Source organism: Strigops habroptila, chromosome 2 (genome assembly GCF_004027225.2).
Source record: "Strigops habroptila isolate Jane chromosome 2, bStrHab1.2.pri, whole genome shotgun sequence".
NCBI lineage: Eukaryota > Metazoa > Chordata > Aves > Psittaciformes > Psittacidae > Strigops > Strigops habroptila.
The window spans coordinates 88482101-88500941 of NC_044278.2; the positions used below are offsets into that span (position 1 = coordinate 88482101).

Sequence of the window (18841 nt, forward strand, 5' to 3'; positions counted from 1 at the left end):
TGCAATTCTAGCATTGATATGACAGGCCGCTCAGAATGATACTTTTAAGAATGACTGTTTTCAGCCTGTAGCCTTTAAGAGAGGTCTGTTAAGGTGTGTAACTGTAGGAGAAAACAGTTGCATGATCCTGAGATCCATAGACCCTGACTTGCCCTTCTGGATTCAATAAGGCCTCTTAAAGTATAACCAGAAAAAAAAAAGTGAAGCTTTAGTGGTTACCTGCTTTTTATCCAGTAGCTCAGATGTCTTTCTGTTCCTTTTGAACATGGGGTATTGAGTTCTCACAGTGGTGGTTAAAACCTACTTCTTTTGCTTTTGCATGCATTGTAAGCAGAGTTATTTTCCTGGGACAGGAGAATGCTAACTTTTCTGTTAAATCTGTGGTGGAAGACATTCAGACCAGCTGGTCGTTATGGGTAAGATGGGGAGAAAGACAGAAGAGGAAGATTGTGACTTTGTAACCCGTTTGCCAGGACCCTGGCTATCAGTCCTTCTAAGGACTGCTTTATGTCTTAACTCAGTAATTTCGTTTTCAGAATACCAGGTTCTTTTCTGCACTGTGGCATGTCCTCAGAGGGGAGCATCATGCTGCCTAGCAATTAAAAGTCATTTAGGAGAATATTCAAATTTGTGTCTCCACCAGCTTGGGAGTGACTAGAATCTAGTTCCTTTAATCCCTATGTGAGATCTTTAAGTTCTTATTTCTTCAGTAGATTCCTAGACAACAAAGGTCAGAGACCTTGATAGATCATTGTGCTTAGAAAAACATTTTTTAAGAATGACATAGCTTTCTAAGACCTCTCTTAAAATTTACAGAAGTAATTTCAAGTTAGAGAAATCCTCTTGATAATTCATATTACATCTAGTTTTGTCAAGAATCACCAGTGAGCTAGAAATTTTAATCCTATGTTTTCTTGACAAGTTTTCTTATCTATATCCATCTCCTTCTGAAGCCAGTAGCATATACTTTTATTACAACCTATTTTCTACTCTCAACTATTTGAAGCATGTATGACTTAATTTACAACAATCATGCTGTAAAAGCTTGGAAACTAATTTTGTGAAGTAGTAATATATTGGCTGAATAACGTTTGACAGTGAAGACTTGTGCTGGGGGGAGGAGAAAGAAAGAAAAAAAAAAAAGGGAAGAAAATAGAAAAGGATAACCAGATTGGATTAAAGGAAAGATTTGTGTGATTTTGGACTTCTTGTTTATTTGTATAATAATTGGAATATTTCTTACTAATACGTTATTAAGATCATGCTGTTATTGTAAGTGAAATTCTTATGACAGTGTGTGAATAATGAGAAATAAATTCAGCTAGCATAATGCATTTGGGAGAACCTATTTTTATGAATTATTTTTTGAAAAGAAAATATAAACCAAAATTTCCAGCCATTGTTAATGTACATTTACACAATCACTTTGTGGTGTTTTATAATGAGGTTATTATGTCATATATTTAAAAATACGTCTTTTTGGAGGAAATAAGGAAAATAGGTATAACCTCATTTATATTCTAAAGTAATGTTAATTTTTCATAAGCCAGTCATCTTCGACATTTTTGGTGCACATATTTGGATAAAAGCGGTCACAAAAATACCTAAATTTTGGGTTGGTTCTTTATTGCTTAATATCAAGACATATTGACATATCTTCTTTAAGATTTGTTATTGTCAATTATCAAAATCCAATTAGAATGCTGACCTGCCCAGGCTGACTGAAGTAAGTTGAATGGTATTTTAAATATGACTTTTCATGACTTCAGACCATTCATACAACTAACATTATCATCGTCGGTTTCTATATATTAAAAAAAAAAATCTTGTTCTAGAAGGCTAACATGCTGACAAACTTCACTGAAGAACACCTATTTTGAGAATACAAGCAATTAAAATGCAAAACTTCTGTATTTTTTCTGTTCTATGATATGTTATTTTCTTTGTGAATTGACTGTGCTTGATAGCACACGTTTTCTGAATTCATTAATGTTTTCTCTAAACATGAAGAGTTAACAGTGAGTATATTTGTGTTTACTTTGGCAGTAAAAAAAGAGGAGGAGGAATTTGAAGAAAAGAAATCCATTAAGAAACGAATCAAAGAATTAAAAGTATTGGACCCAAAGATTGCACAGAATCTGTGTAAGTAGATTCTGGTTTTATGACGAAGTAATGTTGCATATATGTTTCATAAAAATGTCGGTCTTGTCTGACTACCTGGTAACCACTTTTTGTTTAAAGTATGTGACAATATGTGCATATGTGCATATTGGTGTTAAGCCAAAGGATGTGAGTTGATACAACTGAAACACATCTTAAAGGACCCAGAAAACAATTAAAGGTCATCACTTGTTCTAGGCTGACATTCTCTTCTGTATATATTGAAACACAAGTATACAGCCATGTATCTAATTATCTATCTGTATTATTTTCGACATAGTCACCAAGGAATATTGCTTAACCCTCTACTGTTTCGCCTCTCCAAGATGTCTGGTACAAGATCTCATGTACTGGCCATCCCTCATGTACTGTGTAGAAAGAAGGCAATACTCAATATTATGCAATAACATGCAAATAAAGATGATAAAGTTTTGGCAGCGACAAGTGCTATAAAGAGTATGTTCCTAAATCATGGCAAAGATAAAATAGGAAATGATTGGATTATGGTGAATGAATAAGCAGTGCCTATAAGAGCATTTTGTTTTTTAACTGTTGATATGATTTCAGTTTCTCATGGTGATTTTTTTTAAGAGAAAGCTCTGACAAAACCACTGAAGCAAAAAAGTGTAACTCTTACCTTAGCACGAAATACTACAACAGCAATGATTGTCCTGCAGAGTAGACTTTTCACTGGGTACTTATGGAGGTCTTCTGTGATGCTGGATGTTCCGTGTAACAAATGGATGGAGAAGGCTAGAATTGTAGAACAGTAGTTAAAAAAAAAATTGTTGTCTGTTATCGGTATTACTTTGTATGGTGTTTGTTAACCTGTATGCCATAGGCTGTTTAATTGGTGAATTGTAAGTAGAAAAAAAAATGTTTCTCTTGCTTTCTTCATTATGTGTTGAATCTTCGTTTTAGCAATTTTCCTTGGCTCTTTCCGAGTGCCTTATGAGGAAATCAAAATGATGATATTGGAAGTTGATGAAACACAGCTGTCAGAGTCCATGATTCAGGTAAGGAAAGTGACACTTTAAATCCTAATATTTCAGGGTAAGCTTCTTATTAAATAGAAACCTGTAGCTAAAAAACCCCTTACCATTAACTTTTGGCTAATAAATCACTGCAAGAATCTTCTTTTATCTGTGAACTGTAGGATTTTTTTATATTTGTAATGCTGCTTTTTAATGAAAGTAGCTAAATTTATATTCTCTAATTTCTCCATTTGTATCGTCCACACCTAAATAGAGATTTTTCTTTGGTATATTCAAACACCATCTGATATTCTGTTTCTTTCCTAGTTACAAATTATTTCTTTAATTTATTTCTACCTCCATCTCATTTGCACAAATCTGTTCTGGTCAAAAAGTTCTGGGTTTGTGTGTGTGTGTTTTGGTTTTTTTGTTGTTGTTGCTTGGTTTTGTGTTTGTTGGTTGTGTTGGGGCTTTTTTTGTTGTTGTTGTTTGGTGGTTTTTTCCCTTGTCCCTTTAGAGCTGATACAATCCAGGAACTTGCTTTAGGGCATCCAAACTAACCAGTTTTCTTCCCTGGAATTTATTTGGATACTGTTTTCCCTTTCCATATTATTTTATTCAAAGCACAAAATTAGTATGACTATGTGTGCAAGCAAAAGAAACTGGAAGTTCCTCTTGTTCTTCTATTTAAGTGTTGATAAGCTGAGGAATTTCATAAAATACAAATACTTCATTATAGAACCATAGGAAGAAATAATTTGGAAGTGATGTCTGGAGGTCATTTGATCCAAGCCCCCGCTCAAATCCAGGTCAACTAGAGCAGGTTGCTCAGGGTCTTTTCCATTAATTTTTTAGTATCTCTGAGGCTGGGCACTCCATAGCCTTTCTGGACACCTTTTCCAGTGTTGAACTACCCTTTTGGTGCAAAATTTTGTGGTGTTTTAATCTAACAGAGTTTTCATGGCTGCAACTTGTGACCTTGGCTTTCTGTTGCACATCTCCAAGAGGAACCTAATTGCTCGTTCTCTGTACCCTCCAGTTGGGTTCCTGAAGACCACCTGAGGCTTATTTCCTTAAAGTCAACAAACCCACTTGTCAACCTCTTTTTGCCTGTCATGTGTTGTGTTCCCTAATCATCTTGATAGGCACCCGTTAGATTTGCAATGATATGTTTTTAGGCTAAGATTGTCTTTTGGTCAGGACTTCTACATACTGTGAATGTCAAATTATTGCCATTATGGCTCATAAACATCAAATCATAATTTTTATTAATCTATGAATAATGTGTCATAAGTTTCAATTAGGATTTAGATAGCTGATCTCTACAGCATACCTGAATGTGTGCTAGAGACATAGGTACCAGTCCCTACTGAAACATCCAAGAAAAATAAAGTTAGATTTTATTTTTTTTTATAAATGTACACTTTTTGCAGGGATATTGATTAGTGAAGAAATAAATACAGGTAATCACGAGTCATAAAATTAGTTGTAACATTAAGGCTCTTTGAGATTCAAGTGTGTGACTTGTACTGAACACACAGCAATCTGTATACAAAGGTCAAAACAAGGCAAATTTATGTCTGTGTGCTTTGCTTGCAAAATAAATATCCACCATATTGGTATGTCAAAATAAGGTCCTACTGAGGAGGCTGTACAATGTTCAGGATGCTCCTTTTCTGCCTGCATGCAGTATGGCCCTCACTTCTTTTCACTTTGATTCCAATGATCTTTAAACTCTGCTGAGTTATTTGGACTTCATTTTCCATTCTTCATTGAAGAATGAGATGTTTCTCTCAAGAAATATTTGAAAGAACAAACATGAGCTGTCATCTCCAGTGACAGTATATATAATCATTATGTAATTTTCTGTATTTCGTTCAATGATGCAATTAATAGTGGCATTGAAACTATTACTTTAAGGTTATTAGGATGAACAGAGCAGTTTAGACCTTTAAGGTGTTTGTTCCAGTTTTCACTTACATAATTTTTCTTTTTTAGTGTTTTCTTCATGCTCAAAAGTATGATGATATGTATCTTTTTTTGTATTTTATTTGGAATATTAGTAAAAATTCTCTAACATAGCATGAAAAGCTTTTTTATGGAGAGATGGAATATGCTATGCTGTTACGTGCAGCTTGAACTCTCTCTCAGATAGTTCATGCTTGCTCTGAGACTCTTATCACGCCCTTCGACCTTAACACTGTTTTTCCAATGGTGAAGATTTAGCTTGTTAATGAAATTAGGTAGTCAACAAGATCATGAGCAACCTATGAAATGTAATCCTATGTATTTCATGATTCCTGAGAAAGCCAAAGCATACATTCGTTTGGAAGCATATGGCTATTTTTATTTATTTATTTATTAGAAGATACCTTAGATATTAATTGGTACTTTTCCTTTCTAGAAACTTCTTGCCTTCATCATTCTTTTTTTTCTATCTTTAAATATTGGTCAGTGTGTCCTAATGTCACAGTTTCCAAAGTTGGAAAATTTGTCCTTAATCCTGCTCTTGTTATGCTTAAGTAGTAAAAGTAATCTCTCCCTCTCTCCCTTTCTCCAGTTAGAAATTGAATCTAGTTCTGAAAGACGTAAAAGCTCCAAAAGTCGTATTGTAATCCAGATAGTCATTGACTAATCATTGGAATGTTTTTTATGACTTAGCCTAAATTCTTTCCTCCTGTTTATTCTCTGTTTGATATTCAAAATGTGTTTCATCTCTAGCAGTTCTAAAGCTTTATCTGAACACCTGAAGCTACTTTTGTATAAGCTGCTCCTTTTTTTTCTCAACGTTTTCAGTATTGAAAATATTCATAGAACACTTGAGTACTTGTCTTTTTCAAAAGTTTTGTGGTCAGTTTTTCCTACGTGTGAAAATTATTTAGCATCAAACAAGAACACTTTAATGTCAATAAAGATTAAGGAATTGTAGTATAGTAAGAGCTTGTTTACATAGATGTATGTCAAGACGAAATAAGAGGATATGAATTTCTAATTTTAAATAAATCGTTTTACACTCTTACCCTTTCATTTTTTGCTCAATATTACTGATTTAGTGCTGGACATCTTCATCTGTCATTAATAAATGCAGTGTCTTTACAAAAATATTTTCCAAATGTAATTATCATAAGAATATATATGACTACTGTAATAAATTCTTCATGTTGAAAGTCAGTCTGACTATGTCCAAATCAAGCTACATAAAATTTAAGTTTACATTATTAAGCATTCATCATTCATGCATTTTAATAGTTCTCTTTTTTTTCTGCCAAAATCCTTATTTCAGTTGTGGACATTCTGTTGAAGCAGTCAGATCTTTAACTATTATTACTTTTCCTTTGGTTTTTTGGACCTTTGTCCTAGTCTAGCTTTTCTTATTTGCTCATTTTATTTTCTTGATAACCTACTTGATCCTTACTTTAGATTTGACAAAATATTATAAAATCAATTACTTTATCGCAGTCATTAGGATCAAAGTAGAGTTTCGGTTCTTAAAATTAGTAACTGTTTTACCACTAAAACAAAACAGTGGATAAAGTCTATGTCTTTTTATCCGTTAGGAAAAAAAAGGTGGATTAAATGGATAAACTTACTATCAAGTGACGAATTGTTACAAAAGCTAAGAGATTGAGTTATTAAAAAAAAAAAGGTATTAGCATTAAAATATCCACGTTGCTTTTAAAAAAATTTAACACTTCAGGTACAATCCAGTATTTTCACACTTTAACAAGAGGAATATCTATACTGTGATGCAAGGATCACACCAGGAGCTAGCTTTGAACTATTTAATACAGGTTGTGAAGATCTCAAAGGGCCATTGCATTGATTACTGGTTTAAGGATATTTTTGGGTACTCATTAATGAATTGAATTCTTTCTTCCTATGTTAGGGAATTATGCTATGCAAAGCAGAGCTATGAATTTTTATCTCTCTGGCCCAACCCTGGGGGAGGTGTTAAGACTTTCAGATAGAAATCCTGTTCACTAACTTAAGTAAATTCTTTTTGGTTGATTGTATGTCATCAAAGCTATTAACTTGCAGAGAAATAAAAGAGATTTTGACTTAACTGAAACAGGGAACTGCTAGAGTTAGTCTTTCTGATCCTTTTTTGAAATATAGGTAGTAGGCAGTGGCATACTGTGTCTGCTAGACCTGATTCAGTGTTAGAAGGCTTGAATCTTTATTCAGAGTGATCTTACCAATAGACCAGGGAGTATCTTAAGAAAGAACACAATTTCTTTCTTGTTTTCTTACTATGATGGAAGCTTAGCCACTGTGTAACTAGGGACACAAGAGTCATAAGCTGAGAGAGAACAAAGGCTAAAGGGGCCCTGACTATTGCCTAGTAGTTATAGCAGTTGTCTTGGGAAGGGACAGAACTGAGCTACTAACTCAAATTATATACCACAATTAAAAGTGTTCAGAAAGCTCCAGGAATTGAGGATTCTTGAGATATCAGATGAAGCTCTTACCTGTGTTCAAAAGACATTCATTTATGAAAATGTCCAAGCTCCTCGTATGGGCTCCTGAATTCTGCTGAAGCTGAATCCCACCTCTGAATTCTGACTTCTGGCAAGTTTTTGTGCTAAATAGTGCGTAATGGTTTTAAGCTTTTGTTTTGAAATACTAGAAAATAAATTATCCATTTTCAAAGTACTTCTTGCCATCCTTTAAACATGTTACACTTGAAATTCTTGTTCTATTTGTTTCTTAGTGTTCTGTTTGCATAGTGCCTATCAAACATATTCTTTCTTAGTATTTATGGTATTTATAAATGGTATTTAAAAAGAGACTACAGAAATGTTTATAGAATCAACAAAAGATACTAGCTAGTGGTATTGAATCATTTGCTTTGTACACCCCTAGTTACATTAATTTGTGTTGTCTATTTATATTTTACTGTCTTCAGGCGGAGTGTTGTCTTTGTAGTGTTTGGTAATGATGCATACGTAATGCCATTTGCCTATAATAATACAAGCAACATAGAATCTGAGATTTTTAAGCCTATTTTATTTTTCTTGGTAGAATTTAATAAAACATCTTCCTGAACAAGAGCAATTGAATGCATTGTCCAAGTTCAAGAACGAGTATAATAATTTGTCTGAGCCAGAGCAGTTTGGAGTTGTGGTGAGTTCTCTTGCTATCATGTGGGGAGTTTTTTTGTTTGTTTTTTGTCCTTTGTGAAATACAGTTTTAATATAATATTGTAGAAACAATGGCAGCCATTTTTTCCTGTATGTGAAGAGATTCCAGACTGGGAGAAGAGTACAAGTCAAAATCCAGTCAAAATATACTTTGTGTTTCATGAGATGTGAAACTAATACTTTCAGCACTTCTGTTGCTTGCAGAGAACACAGATTGTCTAAAGTAGAAGAAATTACTACTTTTTCACTTTTTATGTTATAGTATTTGTTTATTCAGGAAATAGCAGTAATTTCACAAAGGTAGATTTCACAATTGTAAGTTTTAGGTTTGTTTTCAGCCTAGTTTATATTACAAAGCTTCAGAAAGAGGTTAGCAGTTAAGTCTAGTGTGACCAACAGAGTTTAACCTGTTGGTGGTGAGAACTGGAAGGAGGCTGTGATAATGATTATTATGTTCGAATCAGTTCTCCAGGTGGCAATTTTGGTTTAAATCTGTAATTTTATAAGTGAGAGTTCCTACATTATTTACTCAGCTGTGGTAATCAATGTAAAGTTAAGAAGCATCAACATATTAACGTCTTTAAAAAAAAAAACCAAAAAAAAAAAAAAACCCCACAAATTTCTTCAAATCCTGTTAGATTCTCCAAACTTCTTCCTTGTTCTCGAAATAAGTCTTAATCTTAAATGCCATTAAAGAATCTGATGGAATTAGATATTGGGTGTACCAGGTTCGGTCTGGAGTCTCACATGTTCAAAATTTAAGTAATATGTTGTAATACATACATTTCCTAAGAATATGTTTCTTCATGGGCCCATATCATTCAATATATGAGATGGATGGTGCCCTAAGAATGAAATTTCCTTATGTAAGGAATAAAAGCTGTTAGTAAGAGTTCCTGGCTCATTTGGTCTAGAAGTTGTAATGTTTGGAGAGCAGTTGATAAAGGACAAAAGGAATGGCATGAGGGAGGAAGGAATGTTTAGGAGGAGTGAGTGTGATAAAGAAAACAAAACAACACGTAACTTGCATTTTTACCTCTACCATAGTCTTTTAATATGAATCTGGCAGACAGTTAGATGACACTGTGATAAGCAACACAAGAAGTGAAAGCTAGTAAGATAATATTTTAAAAAGATTTTGTCAAACTCCATTTTCTGTTTCTATTTCTTGTACCACATATGGCAAGACTTTCTGTGCTTGCCAGAATTGGACCCTGTTTATGTAAACGTTTTGGGGTTTTATGCTTAAGTTTCATGTATATATCCAACATTAATTTTTCTTTCAAAACATAAAATAATTGAGTCTATTCTGGAACTAATTTATTAATTAATTAATTTACTACAATTGAACATACTAATAACAGTAATAAATTTCAAGTCTAGTGTGTCAACATTTGGCAATTAATCAAGAGCCCTCTAATACTTAATGTGTGTTCTGGAAAGAAAATTGCTTTATGGGGAAAAAGGTGTTTATTTTTAAATTATCATAAGTGTTATTTTGTATTTTAAAGAATAATGTCTAGTTTTAATTCTTTCAGAAAGACTTGTATAGTATTTGAGCATTTATTGGCAGTGGTTTTAATACCACATTAGTGTGTCTGTAATGCCAACAGAACTCTCACTGTTGTACAACTATAGAATTGGCTATTCTGATCAGTTTTGTCTAAAAAGGTACTTTATCTAGCAAGCAAAAATGTGTCTACTTAATAACCAGTAAACATTTCTGTTATCAGTACAGTATTCTATGGTCTAACTCTCTTCTGCTGCATGTATTGTTATGAATAATAAAATTTCTGAACACGGTCTTACACACATTTATGTTACTTAGTTCAGTCACATTAATCCTTTAATTATTTCCCTTTCAGCACTAACTATGTGTTATTTTGTAAATGAGGATATTTTTTTTTAAAGCACCCCTTCAAGTTAATTCATAATTGTCTTAAATGTTAAGCAATAATTAATTTTATTCCATGTAACTTTCACTGTGCTTTTTGAAATCTGGTGCTATTCAAGTATAAATAAATTTGAAGTGATCTGTGCCTGGGTGGGTTGGGGGGGTGGGTGTAGAACTATATGATATTTAAGGTCTCTTCCAACCAAACCATTCTGTCATTTAAAGACATTGATTGACTTCTATCGCTTGACAAGATGGCAACATTATTGGTAGACATTTTTAACTGGTAGTATTTCTTTCAGACATACCTAGTCAGTTAGATGGGACTGTCAGTCTGATTAGAAAAGCATAGACCAATAGCACTATAAGTCAGGTTTTGCTGGATGCAGCCCAACTGATTTGATAAATTTGTCTTAAGGAATTGCTTCAATGTGATAACTTATGAAACAGCACTTCAAATAGTGACAGTTCTCAAAAGTTGGTGGAGTTTCTTTTCTGAAGGAACAACAAGATTCCCACTGAACAACAGTGCAAGTGTGTGCTTTCTCTAGTTTCCCATGCAAACCATTAAAAAAAAACCCACAGATAAAACCGCATCATTAGGTACAATCTTTCTAGTGTCACACATTCTATGCACCTAGTAGAGGTGACTTCAGAGAACAAGCTACAATCAGTTTTCAACATGAAACATTTTTAATTTCTCTTGGAGAGAAGTTTTGAATAAATCACTTTTTTGCTTTCTTAATATGGAATCTTATGCATTTGCTTTTCATCAAAGTTTCAATCTCAGTCAGGCTTGGTTGTAACTTTTATTTTATTCTGGCTGGGGAGCAGGCGGAGAACTTCTATTAATTTCTTTAAGAACTGCCATTGACAAAAAAAAGTGTCAACACTTCTGCCCAGTATAGCTGTTTGGTTGGTTTTTTTGGTTTTGGGTGGTTTTGGTTGGTGTGGTTTTTTTGGTTTTTTCGTCTTCTTTCCTTCCTTAAAATTGCAGATTTATGCCTAGTTTTTTGCTATTCTTTTCAAATGAGGACAATCAAGCACACAATACAAGACTTTAAAGTTTTTCTTTTAGGTGAGTAGTGTCTTGTAGTTATGGTGTTTTAGAGAGTTTGGAGTCCCACGTTAATTTGCTCTAAAGTTGTGATTAAGGGAATGACTAAACTATTTGACTCCCAAAGAAAAGCCCGAGTAGTGAATAAACGGATAATTACTACTTGTGTGATAATAAAAAGTTTTATAATGGAAACCTTCCTTACCCTTCTGTCTTTGAATTCATAGTCAAGATTTGGTACTCTGAAAGAAATGGCTAGACACTTACTAAGACACTAGCATGCTGCAACAGTTACAGTATTGCATGTGTTACTTCAGCCAAAGTTAATTAACTTTTATTGTTGGCTTAAAGACATTGAGGGCATAACTCTATAAACGGTTCAGGTTCCCTTCATGATTGTGCTGTCTTTTTTATTTTATTTTTGTAGTGACTCTGCTGGGGTTGCTTTTTGTGTTTACTGCGAACTTTTCCTCTTTTTAAGTTATTTTGCACTTTTATGTTTTCTATTAATTCAGCAGTAAGTATAAAATAAATTCTTTATTACTCTTATCTTCTCCTCCAGACTTTAAGTTTTCCTTAGCTAACTGCTATTATTCCTATATGTCCTTTCTTTCACTTAGTCCAGGCTGATGCCTCAGAGCACACATGCTATCACCTATTGCCTATTATCACCATGGTGAGGCACTGGCACAGGTTGCCCAGAGAAGCTGTGGCTGCCCGTCCTGGCGGCATTCAAGGCAGGGTGGACAGGGCTTTGAGCAGCCTGTATGGTGGAAGGTGTCCCTGCCCATGGCAGGGGGTTGGAAGTAGATGATCTTAGAGTCCTTTCCAAACCTAATCATTCTGTGTTCTGTAAGTCTATGATCTATTACTGTGGAGTTTGGTTTTGAGGGGGTTTTTGTGTTTGTTTGGTTTTTTTTTTTTTTTCCCCTTTTTTTTTTTGTTTGTTTTTGTTTGGTTGTTTTGGGTTTTTTTTGGCATGTGTGCATTCATGAACTTTATTATGAAACTGTAATTTAAATCTGTTCATTTTATTCAGCACTTCAAATTCAACTTAGCTTCGTAGTATTATCTTCAGTTGATGTTGGTTTGAATGCTGTATTTGGTTGCTCAAATTCTTGAAGTGTGCTTGTGCTTGCTGAAATTTAAATATTCAATTGCACTTTGTTTTACTACAGTTCTGTTTTGTACTAGGTTTACTCAATGCAATAAACTTCCTCCTAAAGTAATTTAACCTTCATTTTATTTTCTTGAAGGTTTCAAGGAATATGACTGCTACTGAGCAATGTATTCTATAAAACTTGTTAATGAAGGAAGATTATCTTTGTGTTTAGAATGAATAGTCATGACAGCACACTTGCAATGGCAGATGCACTGGAGATGAATGGGGTTTCAGCTAGATGATTGTCTTAGTAGGTGATTATTGACAGAGGGTTGGGGTTTTCTTAGCATTTAAAATATTTTTCTGGTGCTTTCTTCAGTGGATAGTATAAGTATTATGTTGCTTTAGGACATAGACATTTTGCAATGTTGATGTGTTTTGGAGGTAGTTCTTCCCTACTGAGACAAAACTATTGGTTTACAGAATATTTTTTTCTAATTTTGGATGTAGTGTCTGTCATTGTATCAAATAAACAATGACACTGTTTAAGAAATAGATAATTTAGTAATCTCATTTGTTTTCCCTGAAATTGATATAATAGTTATTGGTTAGATTCATTAATCATATCTGATACTTTAAATGCAGTCATCTGTTTAATGGATTTTAATTGACACACTATTTCCATACCATCGTTCAAACCTTGCTGGTGAGTGCAGGTGTATATTTGGCTTTCCTCTGAAATAAAACCTGATGTGGTTTGCCATCAACAGTGATGCTTTTGCTTTTCGGACATCTTTTGCAGAGGGCTTTGTTTCTTATGTAGTCATATCCAGCCCTGGAAGATTTCATTACACATAGGTAAACAGTATGTCCGTTGTGTGTATTCTTTATAATACATTTCACCTGTCATTTAGACATTCACTCTGCTCTATCCAATATATCCAATCACTCTTATCCAAATATAAGTTACCTATATTCTTACTTATCTTCATCCCTGTTAGAGCACTGATGGTTTTATCTTTTCCTCATATCTCCACTTATTGATGATGAGCTCATTGCTGGTTTTTGTCCTTTTATCTTCACCCATGTAAGCAATATTTTTTTTTTTTTTTTTTTCCCCCCAATATATATTTCAATTTCCTTCTCACCCTTACTCTAGCTGGTAGAAAGTTCCTTATCTTGATTGCGTGAACTTGTTAAAGGTTGGTCTCTTTCAAAACTGCATTGTGCAAAGAAGTGCTCCTGTCTGCATATGAAATTCTCAATTGCTTCTTTCCAGAGACCAAGAGCTTACTAGCCTTGAGTGTTTTTATCAGCACTGCTGTGTCCTTTTACTGAAGCTGTGACAGCCTCACTGCTTCTGTTTTCTGTAATAGTTCCATGAAAGACTGAACAATTTCTTACCAGATGGTAAGAAATATTTACCAGAGGGTAAGAAATATTCTCATATTTACTTGCACATAATTGTATTGTTCCCCTGTACTAGCTATTATTTGGTCATCTTAAGTTTTAGCTTCATTTTGACTTTAACACTTTTGTCTGAGTGATGTAGCACCTGTCTTGAACAGTGGTGACCATGCAACTGTGTCCAGTTACAGCTGAGACAGAAATCAACATGCATAGCTATTTTAGCTGTGTGATTTGTTGGTTGGATTTTCAGTATTTTCCCCTCTTAATGTAACTCTCAGGGTATTGCGTGGCTTTCCATGAGTAACAGGGCATTTCTTTCGTCATGTGAGCTAAACTAACATCTAACATTGCTTCAGTTCCACTCCATCAGAATGTGTTTTTCCTTGTTCTCCAGGCACTGACAGTGTTCTGGCATGAGTCCACCTTTGGACTCACCTGGGGACAGCCCTGCTTTTCTTATCTCTTGCTTAGGTCACTTAAAGCCCCCATTTGGCTGCCAAGTGAAGATGCTGATAACTTCAGAAAAAGTAATGTTCATTTAGATATTCTCTTGAGAGAAATTTAAAAGGAGAAACACCACCATGGGTCATCTTAGGGATGACAAATAGAATAATATAGTTAAGTCAAAGAAAGCAGAAGCTAAAAGTTTCTAGATCATCTGGTTTATTGGGAAACACAACTTGTAGAAATAATTTTTAACAAGAATTCTTATGAACCTTTTTTAATGACAGATTATGTTGTAAATAAGTAGGAAGTCCAAGTTAAGTACTATTCTGAGTTATGGTTAACAGCTATGTACGACTTTCTGAAAATAAGAACAAAAAAGTAATGGAGATCACTTGTTCAAGTACAGCTTAATCAAGAATGTGATCCAATAATACAGTGTATTAACTTCAGGCAAGAAAGATTATGGCCTTTTAAAAATATAGCATGAGGAAATGAAATAATATGTCATTATTTGAGAGACTGCTGGAAAGTTAAACCATCGTTCATTATAATTGTTTTAATAAAGCTATAAAAGATATGTGAGTCAACATTTGTTCAGTGCTTTCTGAAAGTAAAATATTCAAGTACTAAAAAATTATCTTCTATTATTATGCATTTGTATTAATTCGATCTGGTCTGAGGGTTTTTTCTGAGATATTAAAAGTGTAAGGGTCATAAGCAACTGATAAGTGCATCTTACTGCTTGCTTGTTTAAAGTAAACTTTCTGAACTTCTGAGTTGAAGGATAAATACAAAAGAGAAGTTTACAGTAACATAAAGCTTTTAAGTTTCAGATTTGCATGCAGAAATGAGCACAGAAGAAAATCCTCAGTGTTGAGATTTTATGGGAAAGGAAAAGTAATTTTTCCTTACAAAACATTGATGTAATTAATTTTTACCTGCTCGGTCTGATTAATTAGATTTAATTCACTTGTGCTGTCATACCTGTGTTCTTCTGAGCACCCCACCTGTGTGTGTGTTCAAGCAGTCTGCCAGGATTGCTGATGAGCAGCACCAGAGGACACAGGACTCAGCACCAGGTTATGTCTTTGTAGGGGTTTCTTGGGTTGGTGACAGCTAGTTTTTTTTGGACAGATCTTTATTACAGTCAGAAAGCATCAGTCGCCATGAGATGTCTTTATCTCAGAATCTCCTAACTTCAGCTTCTTGTCAAGATTGACCAGGTTGCTGCACACTAATTTTATTATCCTTGTTTGGAATCTATTTTTAAAACACATGCTTTAGTTTGCTGGTTGGGCTAGTAAGAAAAGGGAATAAATCTAGAATATCTTAAAGTTGGAAAGAGACCCATCAGGATTGAGTCCAACTGCCTGCTCCTTGCAAGGACTGCCTAAAACTAAATCATATTACTAAAAGCATAGGTTCAAATGCCTCCTTGAACTCTGATGGGGCTTGATGCCATGACAACTTCCTTGGGAAGCCTGTTCCCAGTGGCTGACCACCCTGTCAGTGAAGAACCTTTTCTTAATATCCAATCTGAACTTCCCCTGGCGCAGCTTCATTCTATTTTCTTGTGTCCTGTCTCTGGTCATCAGATAGAGGTTATCAGGCATCCCTGCACCTCTTGGGCCTGATATTTCAGGGCATTTTTGGAGGCACAGAGGTGCATGGCAGTGTTTGGTGTCATATCAGGTGGCTCCAGATCTTTGCCTGCACCCTCCTCAGATTATTTTGGGATGCAGTTTACATAAATGAGTGCCAGCATACTCAAAATACAATTGATTCTTTATAGAGTTGCATGGTCATCCCCTCCCCACTCTCCTGCCCACACAGCAATGCTAATGCTTGAGGCTTGTCCATGCTAATGAACATTAACTGCCTGTTGCACCAGGAACCATTCCTCAAAGTAGTTCTGATTTGGTTATGCTGCATGGAGGGAGCTGAATACAGTAGTAAGCATGTAGACTCGTCAGTGCCTTTAATCCCTAGGGGTATAAAACAGTCCTGGACAAATTTAATTTAGTAATACGGTTTTAAATCCATAAATGCAATTCCATTTATTAAAAAAAAAAAAATAATGATTTTGATGTTCTTTATAAATACTTTCGATTTTAAAAGTTGCTAATATTTGTCAGGATGCTTCTAGTGAACATTTGACCTCAGATGTAAGCAACGCCACTACCAGTCTCACACCTGATAGTAGTGTCTCAAGAGCACGTGATAGCTCCTGCTTGATTTCTTTTTTTTTAAACTTGAGATATTTGTAAGTATGTTCCCATATTGTCCTGGAGGGAAAAGAAAGAAACAGTTTTTATCTTGATTGTTTATTTACTGAAAGGTAAAATTGAGGGAATTATGAAATATTGTTTCAGAATTAATTAATGCCCGGTCCTTGTGAAACACACTGATAGCTAACCCAAATAGAATTTGGCAAGCAGTCCTTATGTGGCTTCATAGCTTGTTCATTAATGGATGTATTTTTAATGAGTTCATACCAAAGGAAAAGATTTCACTAGAGTAAATTGAAGATTAGAGTGAGGCCTGATGAAAGCTAGTTTGTCTTATATAATTTAGCAGACACTTAAAATGATCAATTCCATATTCAGCTGATGGTTTCACCTGTATGTCCGCACTGAGGATGACTCAGAATGTATTAATGTTTCTCACTGTTGTCTGGAAAAAGATCATACTTACCTTCTACTCTGCCTTTCCTAATACTTGATGCTTTGGCACAGCCACACCTACTGACTTTCATTTTGTTTAAAATCTTGAAGTGGTGAGGTGTATCGTGTGTGGAGATCTTTTGATTGTGTAATTTCTGTCTGTAAAGCTTACACTTCCTCTTCTTGTGTTCTAGAAGTCATGTATCTGCTGCTCTGCCTTGTCAGTGTTCTCTATCAGTAATTCCAGCCTTTCCAGGAGTGTTGCCAAAGATTAACTTTCTATTATATGCCATCTGTGACAGCTAAAAGATATTTATGACAAATTGCAGTTAAGTTAATTATGTTTGTTTAGAGGAGAACATCCTTAACACCTGTAATATTGGTGTCTTGCAAACCTTGGACATGGAACAGGCTGGAGAACCAGGCTCCAGAAATACCTTCTGAAGGTGGCCATTTGCAATTACTATTTGACTGGATTATGTTTACTCGTCTGTATCACTGAAAGATTGTGATGCTGAATTATTAGAGGAATGTTCCTGTAAAAGCTTCAGTAACAGCACGTCTCACTCTTACCCTGTTCAGTTCCGGTAAAACTATTTGGGTAGCTAATCGAAAGAATAGGTTAAAAAAAATTTGTCTTACTAACTGTCTGATGTTAATTCAGATGGCTGAAAGTGGTTGGTTGGTGTTTTCTTCTAGCACACACATAGGCTGTCTCAGTTTTCTTCTTAGAATCATAGAATTGTTGTAGAATAGTAAGGGTTGGAAAGGACCTTAAGATCATCTAGTTCCAACCCACCCTGCCATGGGCAGGGACACCTCACACTAGACCATGTCACCCAAGGCTCTGTCCAACCTGGCCCTTTGAACACTGCCCAGGGATGGAGCATTCACAACTCCTTGGTCAACCCATTCCAGTGCCTCACCCACCCTCACTGTAAAGAACTTCTTCCTTATATCTAATCTAAACTTCCCCTGTTTAAGTTTGAACCCGTTACCCCTTGTCCTACCACTACAGTCCCTAAGGAAGAGTCCCTCCCCAGCATCCTTGTAGGCCCCCTTCAGATACTGGTAGGCTGCTAATGAGGTCTCCACGCAGCCTTCTCTTCTCCAGGCTGAACAGTCCCAACTTCCTCAGCCTGTTTCATACAGGAGGTGCTCCAGCCCTCTTATCATCCTCGTGGCCCTCCTCTGGACTCGCTCCAACAGCTCCATGTCCTTTTTATGTTGAGGACACCAGAACTGTACGCAGTACTCCAAGTGAGGTCTCCACAAGAGCAGAAGTAGAGGGGCAGGATCACCTCCTTCGACCTGCTGGTCACGCTTCTTTTGATGCAGCCCAGGGATATGGTTGGCTTTCTGGCCTGCAAGCGCACCACTGCTGGCTCTTGTCAAGTTTGTTATTGACCAGCACCCCCAAGTCCTTTTCTGCAGGGCTGCTCTGAATCTCTTCTCCGCCCAACCTGTAGCTGTGCCTGGGATTGCCCTGACTCAGGTGTAGGACCTTGCACTTGGCTTGGTTAAACTTCATAAGGTTGGCATCGGCCCACCTCACAAGCATGTCAAGGTCCCTCTGGATGGCATCCCTTCCCTCCAGCGTATGAACCAAACCACACAGCTTGGTGTCGTTGGCAAACTTGCTGAGGGCGCACTCAATCCCACTGTCCATGTTGCCGACAAAGATGTTGAATAAGACGTGTCCCAACACCGATCCCTGAGGGACACCACTCGTTACTGCTTTCCAACTGGACATCGAGCCATTTACCACAACTCTTTGCGTGTGGCCATCGAGCCAGTTCTTTATCCACCGAGTGGTCCATCTATCAAATTGATGTCTCTCCAATTTAGAGACAAGGATGTCATGCGGGACGGTGTCAAACGCCTTGCACAAGTCCAGATAGATGATGTTAACTGCTGTGCCCCTCTCCATCAGTTCCATGGCTCCATCATAGAAGGCCACCAAATTGGTCAGGCAGGATTTCCCCTTAGTGAA

General features: G+C 35.8%; 1 protein-coding gene across 1 annotated transcript in view; it reads left to right on the plus strand.

Annotated features, from left to right (window-relative positions):
* DIAPH3 (diaphanous related formin 3) overlaps positions 1-18841 on the plus strand; it is a 231025-nt gene that overhangs the window by 102548 nt on the left and 109636 nt on the right. Inside the window, 3 exon segments of the mRNA XM_030477090.1 lie at positions 2047-2142; positions 3082-3176; positions 8157-8258. Coding sequence (XP_030332950.1) covers positions 2047-2142; positions 3082-3176; positions 8157-8258 — 293 coding nt within the window.